Source organism: Colias croceus, chromosome 29 (assembly GCF_905220415.1).
Source record: "Colias croceus chromosome 29, ilColCroc2.1".
Taxonomy (NCBI): domain Eukaryota; kingdom Metazoa; phylum Arthropoda; class Insecta; order Lepidoptera; family Pieridae; genus Colias; species Colias croceus.
Window position 1 is genome coordinate 3,971,883 of NC_059565.1, and position 17,670 is coordinate 3,989,552.

At 36.2% G+C, this 17,670-nt stretch overlaps 1 protein-coding gene across 1 annotated transcript; it reads left to right on the plus strand.

The window, feature by feature from the left end:
• The first annotated feature begins 189 nt into the window (after window positions 1-189).
• On the plus strand, window positions 190-14,651 carry LOC123704478 (NADH-ubiquinone oxidoreductase 49 kDa subunit). The gene is made up of 10 exons (XM_045652872.1): window positions 190-347; window positions 1,001-1,116; window positions 2,425-2,534; window positions 2,986-3,187; window positions 9,226-9,413; window positions 10,289-10,452; window positions 11,205-11,324; window positions 12,456-12,585; window positions 12,996-13,141; window positions 14,177-14,651. The coding sequence occupies exons 1-10, from the start codon at window positions 253-255 to the stop codon at window positions 14,304-14,306; spliced, it is 1,401 nt and encodes a 466-aa protein (XP_045508828.1). The 5' UTR covers window positions 190-252; the 3' UTR covers window positions 14,307-14,651.
• The last annotated feature ends 3,019 nt before the right edge of the window (window positions 14,652-17,670 follow it).

Genomic DNA, 17,670 nt, shown 5'->3' on the forward strand with positions numbered 1-17,670 from the left:
TTAGTTATTGTATCTCGTTATACGGGATAGGTAGAAGTGCTTTTTCTGATCTCGAAGAATAATCGTTATATAAAACAAACAAGAGGCATTGAACTCGAATTAATTGATATATTGATATTTATTTTAGTGCTCCATAAGTTGATCCCTACATTTATTATAAATTCATGATATTGCTTTGAAAGATAAATTTTTAGATATCACAACAATTTCAAACGTCAGAATTACGTGAAACGAAACGTAGTCTCTGCAATAATGGCTTCGTTGGTGAATGTTTTGCTGCGAAAATCCGCCAATTTAAACCCTTCTAAAGGGCTATTAAAGAATTTACCAGCCATTTACAATGTGAAGTGAGTGCCCAACGATATAGAAAAGTGTTTGTTTCTCTTGTTTTCGTGTAAAAACTTAAAAAAAACCATTATGTAATAACTTAGGTTAACCTGCGCAATTTCTCAGCTGATAGCTATGATTTTGTATTTCGTATGTATTAACTACACTACAAATAATAAAATCAAAGTAACTCTGTTATTTTATTTCGCCTGGTAACCTGCTAAAGTGAAAAATACAAAAACCACAATGTTCACATCGAAAACAGTTAAGGTCGATCTACTTACATATCTTCAATAGCTTTATTCTCAACTAGCTGCTCCGCGCGGTTTCACCCCCGTGGCTTCACTCCTGCTAGTCGTAGCGTATATAGCTTATAGCCTTCAAAATTCAAATGATTTATTGTGATTCATTTGAATTTGAATTTCTTCCTCGATAAATGAGCTATCTAACACCTAAAGAATTTTTCAAATCGGACCAGTAGTTTCCGAGATTAGCGCGTTCAAACAAACATACAAACTCTTCATCCTTATAATATTAGTATAGATTTATATGGTTGCAAGTACTAAAACTACTACGCAAATATATATCTTAACAAACTAATCCTAAACTTTAGCCATAACTTATACAAAATAATAATACATAATACAACTAACAAATAAATTCGTATTTTCAGCCAAGATCGTAAAGCCCACAGATGGCATCCAGATCCACAATTCATCAAGCAGTTCGAGGGACCGGTGATGTTCTACGAGGAACTTGGAAGGGAACTTGCACACCCACCGTACAGTGGTAAGTGTAAAATTTATGGATTTATTTAGAGAAGATACAGGGACATTTACTAAAAATTTGTAATTTATATGATAGTACAGTCCCCAATTGAAATAAAATTCATTTCCGTGGGACTCACCTCCGTCATACGGACTACTGATATCCACTTCATCGGCATGTTTTTCTGAACACAAAAAGTGCGGTAGTCACTTCCTAGGGGTATGGAGGGGGGAGCTATGACGTAGCAAAGGTGGCCGTCGGGCCGTTCTATTGTGTGGTATATCTAGATAACTACTGGACCGATTTACTTAAAAAGGGTGTCGATTGAAAGATAATTAAATAAACATTATTTGATTCCTAGGATTTATTAATGTAAAACTAGTACCAACTGAAATATTTTCAAAAATCAACATTTTATGAAATATATATTTTTTTTAATGTAAAAATCTCGGTAACCGTTAGAATTATGAGAATTTAGCTTATTTTAAAACATATAGCTACTTTTATCACCTTTCTAATTAACCTTCAATTATGACAATCGAGCAGTAAACAACGAAACTACAGCCTATTAATTGAGCGTCAGTAGCGCCAAATTAGCCCTTTTTTGGTATGAATCATCTTAAAATTATCTTTAAATTTAATAAAATCGTAGGAAAGTTAAAACTGTACATTGAATATTTGTTTAAAATAATACTTGGGGTGTGATTTAAAACTTATACCGAAGCCAAAATTATAGTTTTTAGAATTTTTGTCTGTTTGTCTTTATGTCTGTCCGGGATAAACTCAAAAAGTACTGTATGGATTTACTTCAAATTTGGAAAAGAGATAGCTTGAGACATGAGGAAGGTTAAAGGGTTCGTTTTATCCCGGAAATTCCATGGAAACGGGAACTATGCGTGTGTTTCTTTGACTATGCGGGCGAAGCGGCTGGCGGAAAGCTGCGTAAATGTGTTGGTAAGCGCATAACTCGAGAACAACTGAACCGATTTCGTTAGTTCTCTTTTTATTACATTTCTTGAAGTACGAGGATGGTTCTTATGGAGAGAAAACGTAAAAATGTACCACGGGCGAAGGCGAATCGAATTTTTTTCTATTCAAAAATGTATAAGTGCCCTTACGCACTAGTGGTTAACCGCGGGGGCGGCTAACCGCGCGGTTAGCCGCTTTCCCATTTTAATATGTAACCGCTTTTATGATTAGTGCGTACAATCATAAGCGGTTGCATATTAAAATGGGAAAGCGGCTAACCGCGCGGTTAGCCGCCCCCGCGGTTAACCGCTAGTGCGTAAGGGCACTTACTGTAGTTTTAAACATACATTAATTTTCAAGGTGTGGTGACACCAACCGAGAAGCAAGTCAAGAACATGATCATCAACTTCGGCCCGCAGCATCCCGCCGCTCACGGCGTGTTGCGTCTCGTCTTGGAGTTGGATGGAGAGGTTTGTTTAGAAAATAATGTTAATAATTTCACAATGATTTTTGCAACTAAACTTTTGGCTGTCTTGAAAATTAATCTCATTTCCATAATTATAGATGATGGTTTGTCTTATGTATATCTTTCAAAATGTTGATTAACAATAATAAAAACCTGAAGGTAAAATAACGCGAGACAGTATTTTTTTACTTAATTTAAGACATATTTGTGTTGATTTTATGAATAATATAACAAACTTTCAACAAATTAAAAAATATAACAAATAATATAATGTATATAGTTAGTTCGATTCCCGCTTGACGCAAGTGAATTTTCGAAAATCTTTGAATGCAGTTCTATTGCTTTTTAAAAACAATGAAATGTTTCCTTTCAGTAAAATATTTTCTCCTGTATTTCAAGTACCCGTCGAAAATTTCCACACTGTATATTTACTCAAATAAACTTCAATATTACAGACAGTACGCGGCGCAGACCCACACATAGGCCTTTTGCACCGTGGTACGGAGAAACTGATAGAATACAAGACATACACACAAGCGTTACCATACTTCGACAGGCTGGACTATGTGTCGATGATGTGCAATGAACAATGCTACAGTTTGGCCGTGGAGAAGTTGTTGAATATCGATATACCGCTGCGTGCGAAGTATATTAGAAGTGAGTAAAATCGTTTTTTAATAGTTTTGTTAGACTAACTTTCCGCCCGCGGCATCGCCCGCGCAGTCAAAGAAAAACCCGCATAGTTCCCATTCCCGTGGGATTTCCGGGATAAAACTTATCCTATGTCCTTTCTCGGGTATCAAAATATCTCTATACCAAGTTTCATGCAAATTGGTTCAGTAGTTAAGACGTGATTGAGTAACAGACAGACAGATAGAGTTACTATCGCATTTATAATATTAGTATGGATAATATAATGTTATTAATACTATCCTTCCTCTCCTACTCAATATTATAAATGCGAAAGTTTGTGAGGATGTGTGTGTGTTTTGTTACTCTTTCACGCAAATGCTACTGAACCGATTACAATAAAATTTAGCACACATGTAGAGGGTAACTTGGAATACTACGGGAACAGGAACTATGCGGGTTATTCTTTGAAAAGGCGGCGAAGCCGCGGGCGGAAAACTAGTGTACAATAAACAAGTAGACGAAAAATCGACAGTGAAAAGATAGTCAAAAATGGTCAAGTTTTGTTGTTAATATGTCATTGAAATCAAAGTCGGTTTGTTTGTTTGAACGCGCTAATCTCAGGAACTACTGGTCCGATTTGAAAAATGTTTTCGGTGTTATATAGCCCATTTATAGAGGAGGGCTATAGGCTATATATCATCACACTAAGGAATGGAGCACTGCGGGTAAAACCGCAGGGCACAGCTAGTAGGAAAATATTGCAGGGTTTTTTTTATGTTTCTTTTTTAATTCGACATGGTAAATAGCGGAACGCGAGTTCGATTGCCGCAGAAAGATTTATTTATTTATTTATTTATTTATACTTTATTGTACATATATACCAGACAGAGAAAAGATACAATAATTCAAAACAAAAGAAACTAACACAAAGGCACATATGTACGAAAAGGCGGCCTTATTGCTTTAAAGCAATCTCTTCCAGGCAACCCTGTTGGCACGGAATGTTGAACGTGAACGCGAAGGCACAAAATAAATAACGATAATAGAAATAAATAATACATAGGTACTTAATTATATACTAGTGCTATAAAATGGGTAGTAGGTATAGATAATACATATTTTAAAAATACACATTTAATATACATATTATATACAAGAATATACATAATATACATAAACTACATACACTACATACACTACGTACAAAAGTATAAGAATACATATACTACATACACTACATACAAAAGTACTAAAAGGAGATCTCTAGTAAACAATATACTACTCATTAATAAATATCATGCTAAGCAACACATTATAATGATAGGAAATGATTTTTAACGAGCACTTTAAAGCTCTTGATAGTTTTTGCACGTCTGATCGATTCCGGCAAAGCGTTCCAAAGCTGAATAGCGCGAACAGTGAATGAAGAGCTGTAGAATTTAGTACGATGAGCTGGTGTGGAAAGAAGTAGAAGGTTAGATGAGCGAAGAGAGATTAAGCTATTTGCACTAAGGTAATTAAACTGCTTTTTTAGATAACTAGGCGTTTTAGGGTCGAACAGAACACAGTACAGAAGCTGAAGGATGTGGGCATCCCGGCGAAAACGGATGGGAAGCCAATTGAGTTTTTTGCGGTATTCCGAGACATGATCAAATTTACGCAAGCCGAAAATAAATCTTATGCAGAAATTTTGCAGCCTCTCAAGGATGTCTAGCTGGTACTCAAAAAGATCAGGAAATGAGGAGTCGGCGTAGTCAAGGAAGGGGAGGAGAAGGGATTGAGCTAACGCAATTTTGGCGGAGAGCGGAAGAAAGTTACGTAAACGGCGCATCGAGGATGCCGCAGCAAAAACTTTCTTTCGCATTTGCTTAATATGCTCCGACCAAGACAAGTGCTGGTCAAGGAACAAACCAAGACTTTTAACAGTTTTGCTGAACGGAATACGAGTACCGTCGACAACAACACTCGGCAAGCAGTCCCATTTAATTTTGTTCAAAAGCGGCTTACTCCCAAGTATAATAATTTTAGTTTTAACGGGATTTACCTTTAAGCCATGATCCTTACTCCAATTGACGATGGCTGCGAGATCAGTATTAGTACGAAAAATCGCTTCAGTAAGTTCTGGCAGTGACACGTGCGAATATAGCTGGAAATCGTCTGCATACATATGATAAGGAGAAGTAATGTGATTGGAGATAGAGTTTATAAAGATTGAGAATAAGAGAGGAGACAAGACGCCACCTTGCGGAACCCCGGCATGAACGTTGCTCCAGGAAGAGGTTAGGTTCTCCACTAGAACACGCTGCCGACGTCCCTGCAAGTAACTACGAAACCAATCAATAACCGTTGGAGATATGTTAATAGAGCGCAGCATAGCCAACAATACCTCATGATCGACGGTGTTAAATGCATTACTAAAGTCAAGCAACGAAAGGATTGTTAACTGCTTATTGTCAAAGCCTAGGCGTATGTCATCAGTGATTTTAATAAGAGCAGTGGTCGTGCTATGACCTGGGCGGAATCCAGATTGATAAGGATTTAGGAGATTGTTGGAATTAAGGAAGCGACTTAGCTGTTCTTGCACTAGTCTTTCTAGAACTTTCGATAGGAAAGGCAGTATAGCGATGGGTCGAAAGTCTGAGGGAGATACAGGATTTGGAATTTTAGGAAGAGGCAAGATATGAGCATCTTTCCAATTTACTGGAAATGTACCCGAGGAAATAGAAAAGTTGAGGATGTGTGTGATGACAGGATTAATGACGGGAAGGATAGGAATAATCATGCTCCGACCAATGCAATCACTACCGACAGCCTTAGAAGTAATAGACAATATGCTCTTCTTAACACCACAATCGGAAAATTGACTTAGAACGAACGGGCGATAGTCGGGAGATGGTAAAAAAGGAGAGAGCTCAGGGTCCGCGCTTTAGAATTAGTATTAAAATCCAAGAGAGGATTAGCAAAGTGGGAATTCAGTCCATCAATAGAAACTGTGTCTGGAAGGGAACTTTGCGCAGACTTGCCAATACCGAGGGATTTAAGAAATTTCCATATTTTGGATGGGTCGCCATTTTCAATCGAGGAAGAAATGTGACGTCGCTGTGCATCCCTACATAATGTATTGCAGCGATTCCGTATGCTCTGGTACTTGGCTCGGTTAGTATCAGAATCGAGCATTCTTAATTTCGTTTTCGCACGTGCCTTTTTTTTCAAAAGTGATTTAAGCTCAGCCGACATCCACGGCGCAGGTAAATGCTTCACCTTGACTGGACGCAAAGGAGCATGTTCGTCAAATAGGTTCAGAAGTAGAGAGTTAAATAACGCAACCTTCTCGTCAATGGACCCTGCTGAATAAATGACTGACCAGTCGGTAACAGCGGCATCTTCACAAAGACGATCTACATCGATTTTACCAAAATTGCGCCGCATAAGGGTTCTAGGCTTAGCTTTGGGAGGCTTCAGTTTATAGGAAAGGAAGATTAAATCGTGGAAGGAGAACAAATCAGCTGAGCACTGACCATGCTTAGCGACAAGTTCAGGAGAGGAAACTATGATGAGGTCGAGAAGGGAAGGAGTGCAGTTGGGAAGGGAATGGGTAGCGCTAAGAGGAAGGATGTTTAGGTTAAAGGAATCAACAATGGACAATAACTTTTTGCTACGCAGATCACCCTTGAGAAGGCAGGTGTTGAAATCGCCCATAAGTATTATGTGTTTATAGGCAGGGGTGTAAATATCAAGAAGGTGGTCAAACGACGAAAAATAGTTAACAGTTAAATTGGGAGAGTAGAAAACACCAAGAAGAATTTTTGTGTTGGACAAGGATACCTCAAGTAAAAGGTGCTCAGCCGCATCAGCAGGTGGAGGTTGGGGAGAGCTACTGATTATGGAGAAAGGAATATGCGAACGCAAATAAATAGCTACCCCGCCCCCAGTCCTGCCAATGCGGTCATTGCGAATCAATTGGAATCCTGGGAGACTATAAGATAAAGAAGGTAAGCAAGGTTTTAACCAGGATTCCGAAATTAAAATGGCGTGAAGAGAATTACAATCGAAAGATGCTAATAGTTCGGGAAAGTGAGCCGGGATGCTTTGAGCATTGATGTGAACAACATTAAAGTTTTTAAGACCATTGTCGAAAAGAGAAGGGACATTTAAAGGAGATGATGTACTGTGAAAGCTGTCTTCCCCAGATCGCTCATCGTTCGATGAAACAGATATAAATGTGTCACTAGAAGTGCTGCAGTCTAAAGACATCTTATAAATAATAAATAGTATATATACTAAATAAAATAAAATATATTAATAGATAAATAAAAATAAAATAAAATAAAATAATAATATTAAAAATGAGATATGTAAATATAAAGATAAATAAATATATCTATATAAAAACACAAATTAGAACAATATATTAAAATAAAAATAGAAGCGTTACCAGTTAAACAAGCCAATACCACCAGATTTCGTAAAACATGAGATACTTTAAAGATTGCTACAATTTTATACCAAATAAGCAAGTATCCAAACACAATATTTCACAAAGAACACAAAAGCGTTGACATTTGACGTCTAACATTCAGTTGTCAAAGTCATAACATGTCAGTGAAGGTACAACGAAATAGAAAAAGGATGACGTCAAATCTCAATTCTCAAGTGATGTAATGAAAATAAACAAGTACTACCTACAATAAAGTAAAAATATTAAATTAGTTACAATAAGATAGTTTAGAAACATTTAGAGTATTGCAAGAGAAAACTGAAATAAATATGTAAATTTAACAAATCATTGAAACTGAAATAGTAGGTACATTGAAGATAGAAAATTGAGGCTAACAAAAGTTTGAATACACATAAAATTTGGTTACAACGTTACTTAGCACGGCCAAGTCTCTTTGGTCTAACATTCGACACCAATTTTGACTCTTTGTTAGACGCGGAAACAGACGCACCAGTGGAGGGACTTGCACGACTGGAAGGAATTGTGTCCAGATCAGCCATCACCAAAACTCTTCGCTTAGAACCATCAGCAAGTTGTACCACAATGTTTCCATCCTTGGTCCAGCAATTTGTAATACCAAAGCGAGCTCTAGCAGCAACAAAGATATCATGCCTGTCTTTGGTTAAAAACTCAGATAGTGTGAATCCGCTGCCCTTAAGTTCAGTTTTAGCGTACCAAATACTGTTTTTCTTAACAACATCCTTGAATTTAATGACTGTCGGTCTCGGCTTGTCTTTATTTGAGAAACCTAAGCGATGACAACGCGATATATCATCAACATTTAACTCAAAGTTTTTTAGATGGTCCGACAAGATCTTGATAGCCACTTTGGTGGTATTCTCCTTACTTTCTTCTGGCACACCATGGAACAATAATATCTTTCTACGGCTCCTCATCTCCAAGTTATTGTATTGGGTTGAAAGAAATGCAATTTGAGATTGTAAAGTCTTAAGGGATGACAGCACAAAAGACTGAAATGCATTGAATTCCGCTGCTAATTTGGACGTTGGGCTGTTAGAAGCAGGTTGTGAGTTATTGCTACTTATATTCTGCAAATCACGTTGAAACTCAGCCATTTTCTTATTAAAAGTAGCAGTCATTTCCATCATGGAGTGTTGAACAGAATCCATAGTGGTGATATATAGTGATAGTGAAATTTAAGTGTCAGAAAAGTGAAATTTATATAAGGAGAGGACACTGGCAGGTAAAGGCTACGATTTAGCACATTTAGATTTAGAAAAACTTTTAAAAATAAATAAAATTTCAATTTCAAGTTACAGAGATAGCAAAAATACGTTATTTTCTTTTGCGCGCCTACCCGCGAAAATCTACTTTACTGTTGTCAACAAATCATTTTTTTTAGCTATTGCATAGCTTCTATCGCGGGCCTTGAGCGCGGGGACAGAATCGAGAAATTCCGTAACGAAAAAACCTCACGCTCCCCACTCCGACGGGCGGAGGTGTGGCTTGAAGGCATAGCATGCAATAGCGCAACCGCCCCAGTCCCCGAGTGACACCCGGCGTTTTTTCTTTTTATTAAAATATCTCTTCCTTTTTTTTTCAGCGCTATTCGCTGAAATAACGCGTATTCTCAACCACATAATGGCGGTCGGTACTCACGCGTTGGACGTTGGCGCTCTTACTCCTTTCTTCTGGCTCTTCGAGGAGAGAGAGAAGATGATGGAGTTCTACGAGAGAGTGAGCGGTGCTAGGATGCACTCGGCTTATATACGCCCGGGGGGTGTTTCTTTGGTGAGCAAATTAGTATTAACCTACTGGAATAATTTTATCTATATTATGGGGTGATTTTTAAAGTCTATTTCTTGCAATTAATTTATATATAACTATACAAAAATGAAAAATGTCATCAGTAAAATGTGAAAAGTTGGGCAATATAACACATTTTTTAATTGGTTGTTTAATATGTTACTCAACAAATAAATTTTGATCAAGAATTGAAAAATTGCCTCTTACTTGGTAAACATAAATCTATACTAATATTATAAAGACGCAAGGTTGGTAATTATGTATGTATATATGTATGGTTTTCACTTTTCACGCATAAATTACTAGACCGATTTTGATGAAATTTGGCACAGACAATCTTTAGACTCTGAGAAAACATAGGCTTTTATTGCGAAATATATAGCACGGTCTAGTGAAAACTAATAATTTAAAAATTAGCTATCAGCACAGACGGACTTTGTTCTGGCTTCAGTTTACTTTTGTTTATTTATTTATGTGAATTTCTTGATTTTCTCTTTCATAAGATCCTTCTTTTGTCAATAACAATGAAGAAAATATTGTCAAAATCCATCTGGCCATCCGCCGTGACCAGGAGAAATAGGGATTCATTTTAGAGATTTTATAAACAGAAACAACAATTTCTCTATAGTCTTATATTATAACCTGTCTTTGTTTCTTTCTTTTATACATAACTAGCTTTCCGTCCGTGGCTTCGGCCGCTTTGTTTACAACATAATAAATTATATACTAAAACCTTCCTCTTGAATCACTCTATCTATTAAAAAAAATGCATCAAAATCCGTTTTGTAGTTTTAAAGATTAAGACATAGGGACAAAGAAAGCGACTTTGTTTTATAATATGTAGTGATATTCACTTCCAGGACATGCCGCTCGGCCTCATGGACGATATATACGAGTTCGCGAGCAAGTTCGGCGAGCGGCTCGACGAAGTTGAAGACGTGCTGACCACAAATAGGATCTGGGTGCAACGGACCAAGGATATCGGCATTGTGTCCGCACAGGATGCTCTTAATTACGGCTTCAGGTACGTAAAAGGTGGAAAAAAAGAAATTTGAGTGTGAAAATTAAAAAAAAAAGTGTGAAAACAGTCTTGTGGACTCCGGACTTCAAATCGATAAGTCGAGGGTTTGAGACTAGGCGAACTTTTGAAGTGAAATTTCTTTAGGGGCGTCATGGTAATACTGTCACGCCATGGAGAAAAGCGACAATTTCGGCATCTTTGAATCTTGTCAAAAAAGTTTCATTTCTGACACGTGTATGGCCTGATGATGATGATTAGGCTCGACGAAGTTGTAGTTGACGAAGTTGTATGATAGAGAAATATAGAGGAAAAAATAATTAAATTTGTAATATTAACGAATATGTAATGTTGTAAATTGTGATCCCTATTATATTATCACTAGCTGTTCCCCGCGGTTTCACCCGCATTGCTTCGCTGCTGGTCTTAGCGTGATGATATATAGCCTATAAGCCTTCCTCGATAAATGGGCTATCTAACACAGAAATTTTTCAAATCGGACCAGTAGTTCCTGAGATTAGCGCGTTCAAACAAACAAACTCTTCAGCTTTAGAATATTAGTAATAAAAATAATAGATAATAAAATTCTTTATTCACATAATTACACAGGTCTAAATAATGAATCCTTTGGCTCCCGAACTAGTTTTAAACTGTGTCTCAGGAGCCAGAGGCTTCTCCCAATATTTATCATAAAATTATGTCTATAAACTAAACTAGTATAGATATGTTATAAATAAATATATTAATTTTATTTTCAGCGGTGTAATGTTGCGAGGCTCCGGTATAAAATGGGACTTACGCAAGACGCAGCCCTATGATGCCTACCATCTCGTTGATTTCGACGTGCCCATCGGTACTAATGGCGATTGTTATGATAGGTGAGTGTTTTAACGGGTTTAAAGCTGGTTTTTTTATAGTGTTGATGAATTTAAAACGAGATTTTTAGGGTTCCGTACCGAAACGGTAAAACGGGACCCTATTACTGAGACTTCGTTGTCTGTCTGTCTCCAGGTTGTATCTCATAAACCGTAATAGCTAAAAAGCTGAAATTTTCACAAATGATGTAATTCCGTTGCCGCTATAACAGCAAATACTAAAAATTAGAAAATATGTATATTAAGGGGGATCCCCATAGTGTTTTCCTTGTGTATTGATTGGATATTAAACTGTGGTTGTGATTGTGGTCTAGAGAAGCGTTTTAATGTTATAAAATGGCAATTTTTTTATTGATTTAGTTTCAGAATCGTAGTAATAAAAATTAACAAAACTACTGGATCGTTATTATAATTTACTAGATTTCCGCACGCGACTTCTCCCGCGATTTCAAAGAAAAACCCGCATAGTTCCCGTTCCCGTGGGATTTCCTATGTGTTAATCCAAGTTACCCTCTATATGTGTGCTAAATTTTATTGTAATCGGTTCAGTAGTATTTGCGTGAAAGAGTAACAAACACACACACACACACATCCTCACAAACTTTCGCATTTATAATATTAGTAAGATACAGTCAGTAGGTAGATGCTAACGTTATCACATGTTTTATCTTTTCCTAGTTTATTGTTCGTATTTATTATAAGTAGAGTTTGTTTCATCTGAAAAAATAAATATATAAGTACATTTATTATAACAGTTTGGTTAATTTTAATTAATTTTGTATAACGCTATTTTCCTAAGGCAAACAGATTTTTATTTATATATTGTACTGTATGATTTTTGAAGTTATACTTATTTTGGCGCGATGGAGAAAAATGATGAGAGTGAATTGTTACGATGCGCGCGCACACCGACACATAAATTTAACAGCATGAAGTTAGTTCTAGGTGGTATGAAAATTGATAACTATGTTCAAGTTGTATATTCTAGTATTTTTTTCCATACGCCAAAGAAGTAACTTCTAACGCGTGTACATAAGTACACACACTCTTTTTTATGATATTTAACAAATTAAAAATATTATATTTAACTTATTTTCGTCTCAAAAACTGTAACTTAATTTTTATTTCCCACAGATACCTAATCCGCGTAGAAGAAATGCGTCAATCGCTCCGCATCATAGACCAATGTCTCAACCAGATGCCAGCTGGCGAGGTTAAGACTGACGATGCTAAACTGACACCACCCTCTAGGGAGGAAATGAAGGTATTTATACATGTCCTACCGTCGGTATTCTAAGCTCAATGGAGGTAATAGTTTTACATACGCTGAGTACGTAAAAGATACTTATAAAATTCCAGATGCATTATTTTTCAAATAGATGAATTCTTAAAACTCTTTGTGTACACCCCTAACAAGCAACCCGACCAACTTTGCCACCCGTCACGACGTCGTTAAAATACCTGATCCGCACCTTTTTTAATACAGTTCAATATCGTCTACAGACGTCGCTAAAAGACCTGATTCACACATCACTAATACAATTAAAATTCACTTACAGACGTCGCTAAAAGACCTGATGCACACATTACTATAACACAATTAAAATTCACTTACAGACGTCGCGAAAAGACCTGATCCACACCCCACTTAAATACTGTTAAATTCACTTACAGACGTCGATGGAAGCCCTGATCCACCACTTCAAGCTGTTCACACAGGGCTACCAAGTACCGCCCGGCTCTAGTTACACAGCCGTTGAGGCCCCGAAGGGTGAATTCGGTATTTATCTGGTGTCCGATGGCAGTTCTAAGCCTTATAGGTGAGTTAATAATAAAGGGGGAGGGATAGTATTAATCTGGTGAAATAATAAAGGGGGAGGGATAGTATTAATCTGGTGAAATATGATGGGGGAATAGTATAAGAGCTAGCGCGCAAGAGCAACTTTTGTCTCCGCAACTATTTTGCCTCTCCCATCAACTGTATGGGGAGTTGCGTCGCTACGTGCGCGCACTTTCTTACTAGCCCATAGAGTTGATGGGAGAGACAATATAGTGAACGAGACAAAAGTTGCTCTTGCGCGATAGCTCTTAAACTGGTGAAATATGATGGGTGCATACATTGAGATAATATTACTACGTATGGAGAAGACACCACGAACAAAATCTGTGCGCCATTTTTTTGCTCGAACCAAGTTTTAAAAATTATTATCTAGTTAGGTACTTAGTACTTACCGATGAAAGTTATTCCTTTGCACTTTTCCGTATTATTTGTATTATTTGTGCAATATCGTAACACACACGATGCGTTTCACTTTAAAACAAATAAAAAATGAGCGTGCAGTTAAGCCATATGGCTTATGGTGAGCGGAACATATGTGATGTAGGCGGTGTCGTCTCCATATTATGTATATCTCAATGGGTGCATAGGATTAAACTGGATTGAACATGTTTATGTTCTCTCCCGATTTTTTTTGACTCCCTACTGTATATTAAAACTTCGCTTATATTTTCAAAAGCAACTTAAGGATTGGATAATGGCCGCCTTTATCAATGTACTAGCTGCTCCGCGCGGTTTCACCCCCGTGGCTCCACCCCTGTTGGTCGTAGCGTGATGATAGCCTATAACCTTCCTCGATAATTGGGCTATCTGACACCGAAAGAATTTTCCAAATCGGACCAGTAGTTCCCGAGATTAGCGCGTTCAAACAAACAAACAAACTCTTCAGCTTTATAATATTAGTATAGATTATATTATTGTTATAATTTAAAAAGGTTTTATTCTGGCTTCTTTTATGCTATTTATCGTCAGAATATTGCAGAAATGTATGTGTATTTATATTATATTTCCTTTCCAGATGCAAGATTAAGGCGCCCGGCTTCGCTCATCTCGCGGCTCTCGAGAAAATCGGCAAAAATCTCATGTTGGCCGACATTGTAGCCATCATCGGTACTCTGGATGTAGTGTTCGGCGAAATTGACCGATAAATAGCGTGTCGGTCAAAATTCGGGTCAAAAGTGGGGGTGTAAGCAAAAGTGATGAAAATATCTAGAAAAATAATAAAGAGTTTTCAATTTTGATGTTTCTAAGAATTTCACTAGATCTTTGTGAATTGTAATATGTTTATTAAAACATGTATTTCACTTAAAACTATATGAAAGTATAAATTTATCCAAAATGTTTAAATTTTTTTTACATTTTTGCTACTTGTAAAAATACATTTTTCAAAAAATGTGTTTTATAACACCAATGACTCTTATAGAAAAATAAATCGACTTAGATTGTACATTATTAAGTTTAAGCAATAAATTATTAAGCGAAGCATTGTTTAATTGTATTGTTTTATTTCCCGTAGAATAAAATTACATTTACAGACGATTTTTTTATTTTGTAGCCTGAAAAATGTCGAATTTCATTGGAATTTAAAGTTTATGATACTATGAAATAGAATTTAAAAATTATTATTAAGCTATTGCATAGCTTCTATTGCGGGCCTTGAGCGCGGGGACCGAATTGAGAAATTCCGTAACGAAAAAACCTCACGCTCCCCACGGGGACGGGCGGAGGTGTGGCTTGAAGGCATAGCATGCAATAGCGCAACCGCCCCAGTCCCCGAGTGACACACGCCGTTTTTATTTAATTATATCCCTATTCCTAAATTAAGCCGGGTAAAAAGAGTCCTATGTCAGATCGTGGTGAATCCAATTTTATACTATTTGATTTTACTCATGCCTTTGATACAGTTAATATTAAAATTTTCCTTGCTAAAATGTGTTTTTATGATAGTATACCTGGGAATATGAAGTATATTGCTATTTGTGTAGTAGAATACGAGCTTCTGAGGTTTGTTGAAAAGGTAGAATATGTGATAAACGTAACGGTACATTCACTAGGGGGGTACCACAAGGCTCTTAGGTCCCTAACTTTTCATATTTTACGCAACAGTGTTTGCAAATAAACTTTTATTTTGTTTTTATATCGTCAGTATATATTTTAATGCAATATCTAATGAAGATATTGTTCGAAGTTTAGACACACATACTAGAATCGTTAGTTATTATTTAAAGGTGCCTAAGGTCTTTAGATCTAAATAATAAAATATTATGTTAAAAATTGAGGTGATCTGAAAAGTACTAGTATAAGTCTTCGCTAAAAATAGATTTTCAGGAACTTCCTTTGCAGTACAATATGCTCATTTGGGGACCATTTCGGCATCATTGCATAATTTTTAATTTGTTTATATATCTATTTTATTATTTAATATATCCATGTACGTTACAAACAGTAATAGTCGTTATCAATAATCAGATAAAGACAGCAATAGAAGTTGTCAGATCGATCTGCAAGCGAAACTAATCTTTATCACCTATGAATCTGCAAGCGATATTCAAACAGGGTGGTACACCACTTTCTTGGCCGACTGTACCAGATGCCAAATAAAGGTATGTCTATAATACTAAGAATTTTTTAACAAATTATTCATGAACCGATACCTTTAGTAAGATAATAAAACGAACACTACCACTCTTATTTAGGTAGTTTCGCGTAACATATTAAAACAATCATATTTGGATGATTTCATACAATAAATAGAAATAATTTCTAAAGCTGATCATGATTTTGTGTTCTTAATATTTTAAATTATTTCCTTCGTGGAGCTGCAACTTAGTCGGATAACAAAATTAACACTACCATTTATAGTCATATAGATTTTCGAGTAACATATTATCACAAATTGTCTGTGCCGCCATTACGGCGATTATGAAATAACATCTACAATGACGGCCGATCAAAGACATTTAGGCCTTTAGAGCGCGAGTTTGGGCGAGTAGAGTCAACGCTGCCCATAATATTGCCAAGAGGGAGATTAAGCTGATCGTGATTTTATGCTATTTAAAATATTCATATGTTTTTCATATTTCCTTCTCAGATGCAAAATTAGCCCGATAAAAAAGCGCCAGGCTTCGCTCATCTCGCAGCTAGAGAAAGTCGGCAAAAATCTCATTTTGACCAACATAGTAGCAATATTGGGAACCCTCGATATCGTATTCGGCAAGGTTGACCGATAAATTTAGTCGGTTATTTTGTAAAATAGTGGCGAGTGTAAATAAAAATTCCCGAAAAAAATTGTTGTAAAATGTGTGCAAGCTTCCCAAATTACGTTTTTATACTAACACTAGCGGTCCGCCCCGGCTTCGCCCGTGGTACATGTTAACGTTTTCTCTACATAAGATCCATCCTCGTACTTCAAGGAATATAATAAAAAAAGTTTGGAAAATCCAAAAGTGCACGCCTCATAATCTCATCCTTTACAATAAAATTGATAAAGGTGTATATAATATAAGTATGTTGATACACTTGTTCTTATGTGCCAATGCTCTTGTACTGTCTCGTATTTTTTTTATGTATATGGTGTAAATAAAGAATATATATCTATAGATATACTAAAATTATTATGGAGAACAGTCAATATTTTTTTTTGTTTATTTAATAACAATTAAACCACATCGAATCAGACCCTGAAAAATGAAAGGGTTCTATTCCTGAGCATACTCAAGCGTAAGAGAAAAAAAAAAGACTCGATTAGTAAAGTATTTCGGTCGCTATCGTGTTAACAAGAAAATCCTCCGCACATACAGACACACGGACGTCCAAGACAGAACTTTTTTAAACTGTTTTTTAACTAGTTTAAATAACAAAAATGACATCAAAAATATCATGAATGTTAAAAATAGTGTTTTTTCTTAATATGTGTGTGTATGTATTATCTTACAAGTGCAATGTATTATACATAAAGACATTTTAAGTTTGAAAAATCAGATGTTTTGCGCGAAGTGACAGTAGTACCCACCTCAACGCTTCGCTTATGAGGCGTGCAAAAGAATTATCGAAATCGGTTCAGCCGTTCTCGAGTTATGCGCATACCAACACATTTTGCGATTCATTTTTATATATAAGAAGATTTCACACAGTAAGAAACGCGCACGTAGCGACGCAACTCCCGGGAGACTTTTACTAGCCCATAGAGTTGATGGGAGAGACAAAATAGTTGCGGAGACAAAAGTTGCTCTTGCGCGCTAACTCATGGTTGAATTTGAAAATAAATGCTATCATAGGTAAGGGGTAAAATGAAACAAAAAGTATGGTACAAAAATTTATTTCTCATTATCCTACATTAACTAAATTCATTTTAAACACAAAACAATACAATACAGTACTTATTTTATTAATTACAATGCATACAAAATAAACTCTTTTAATTAGATACCAATTGGCAGTATTTCTGTTAAACTATATTGGTTTTTAAAGTGAAACTTCTTTAGGCGAGTTGAGAGTAAAATTTTTTTGCGT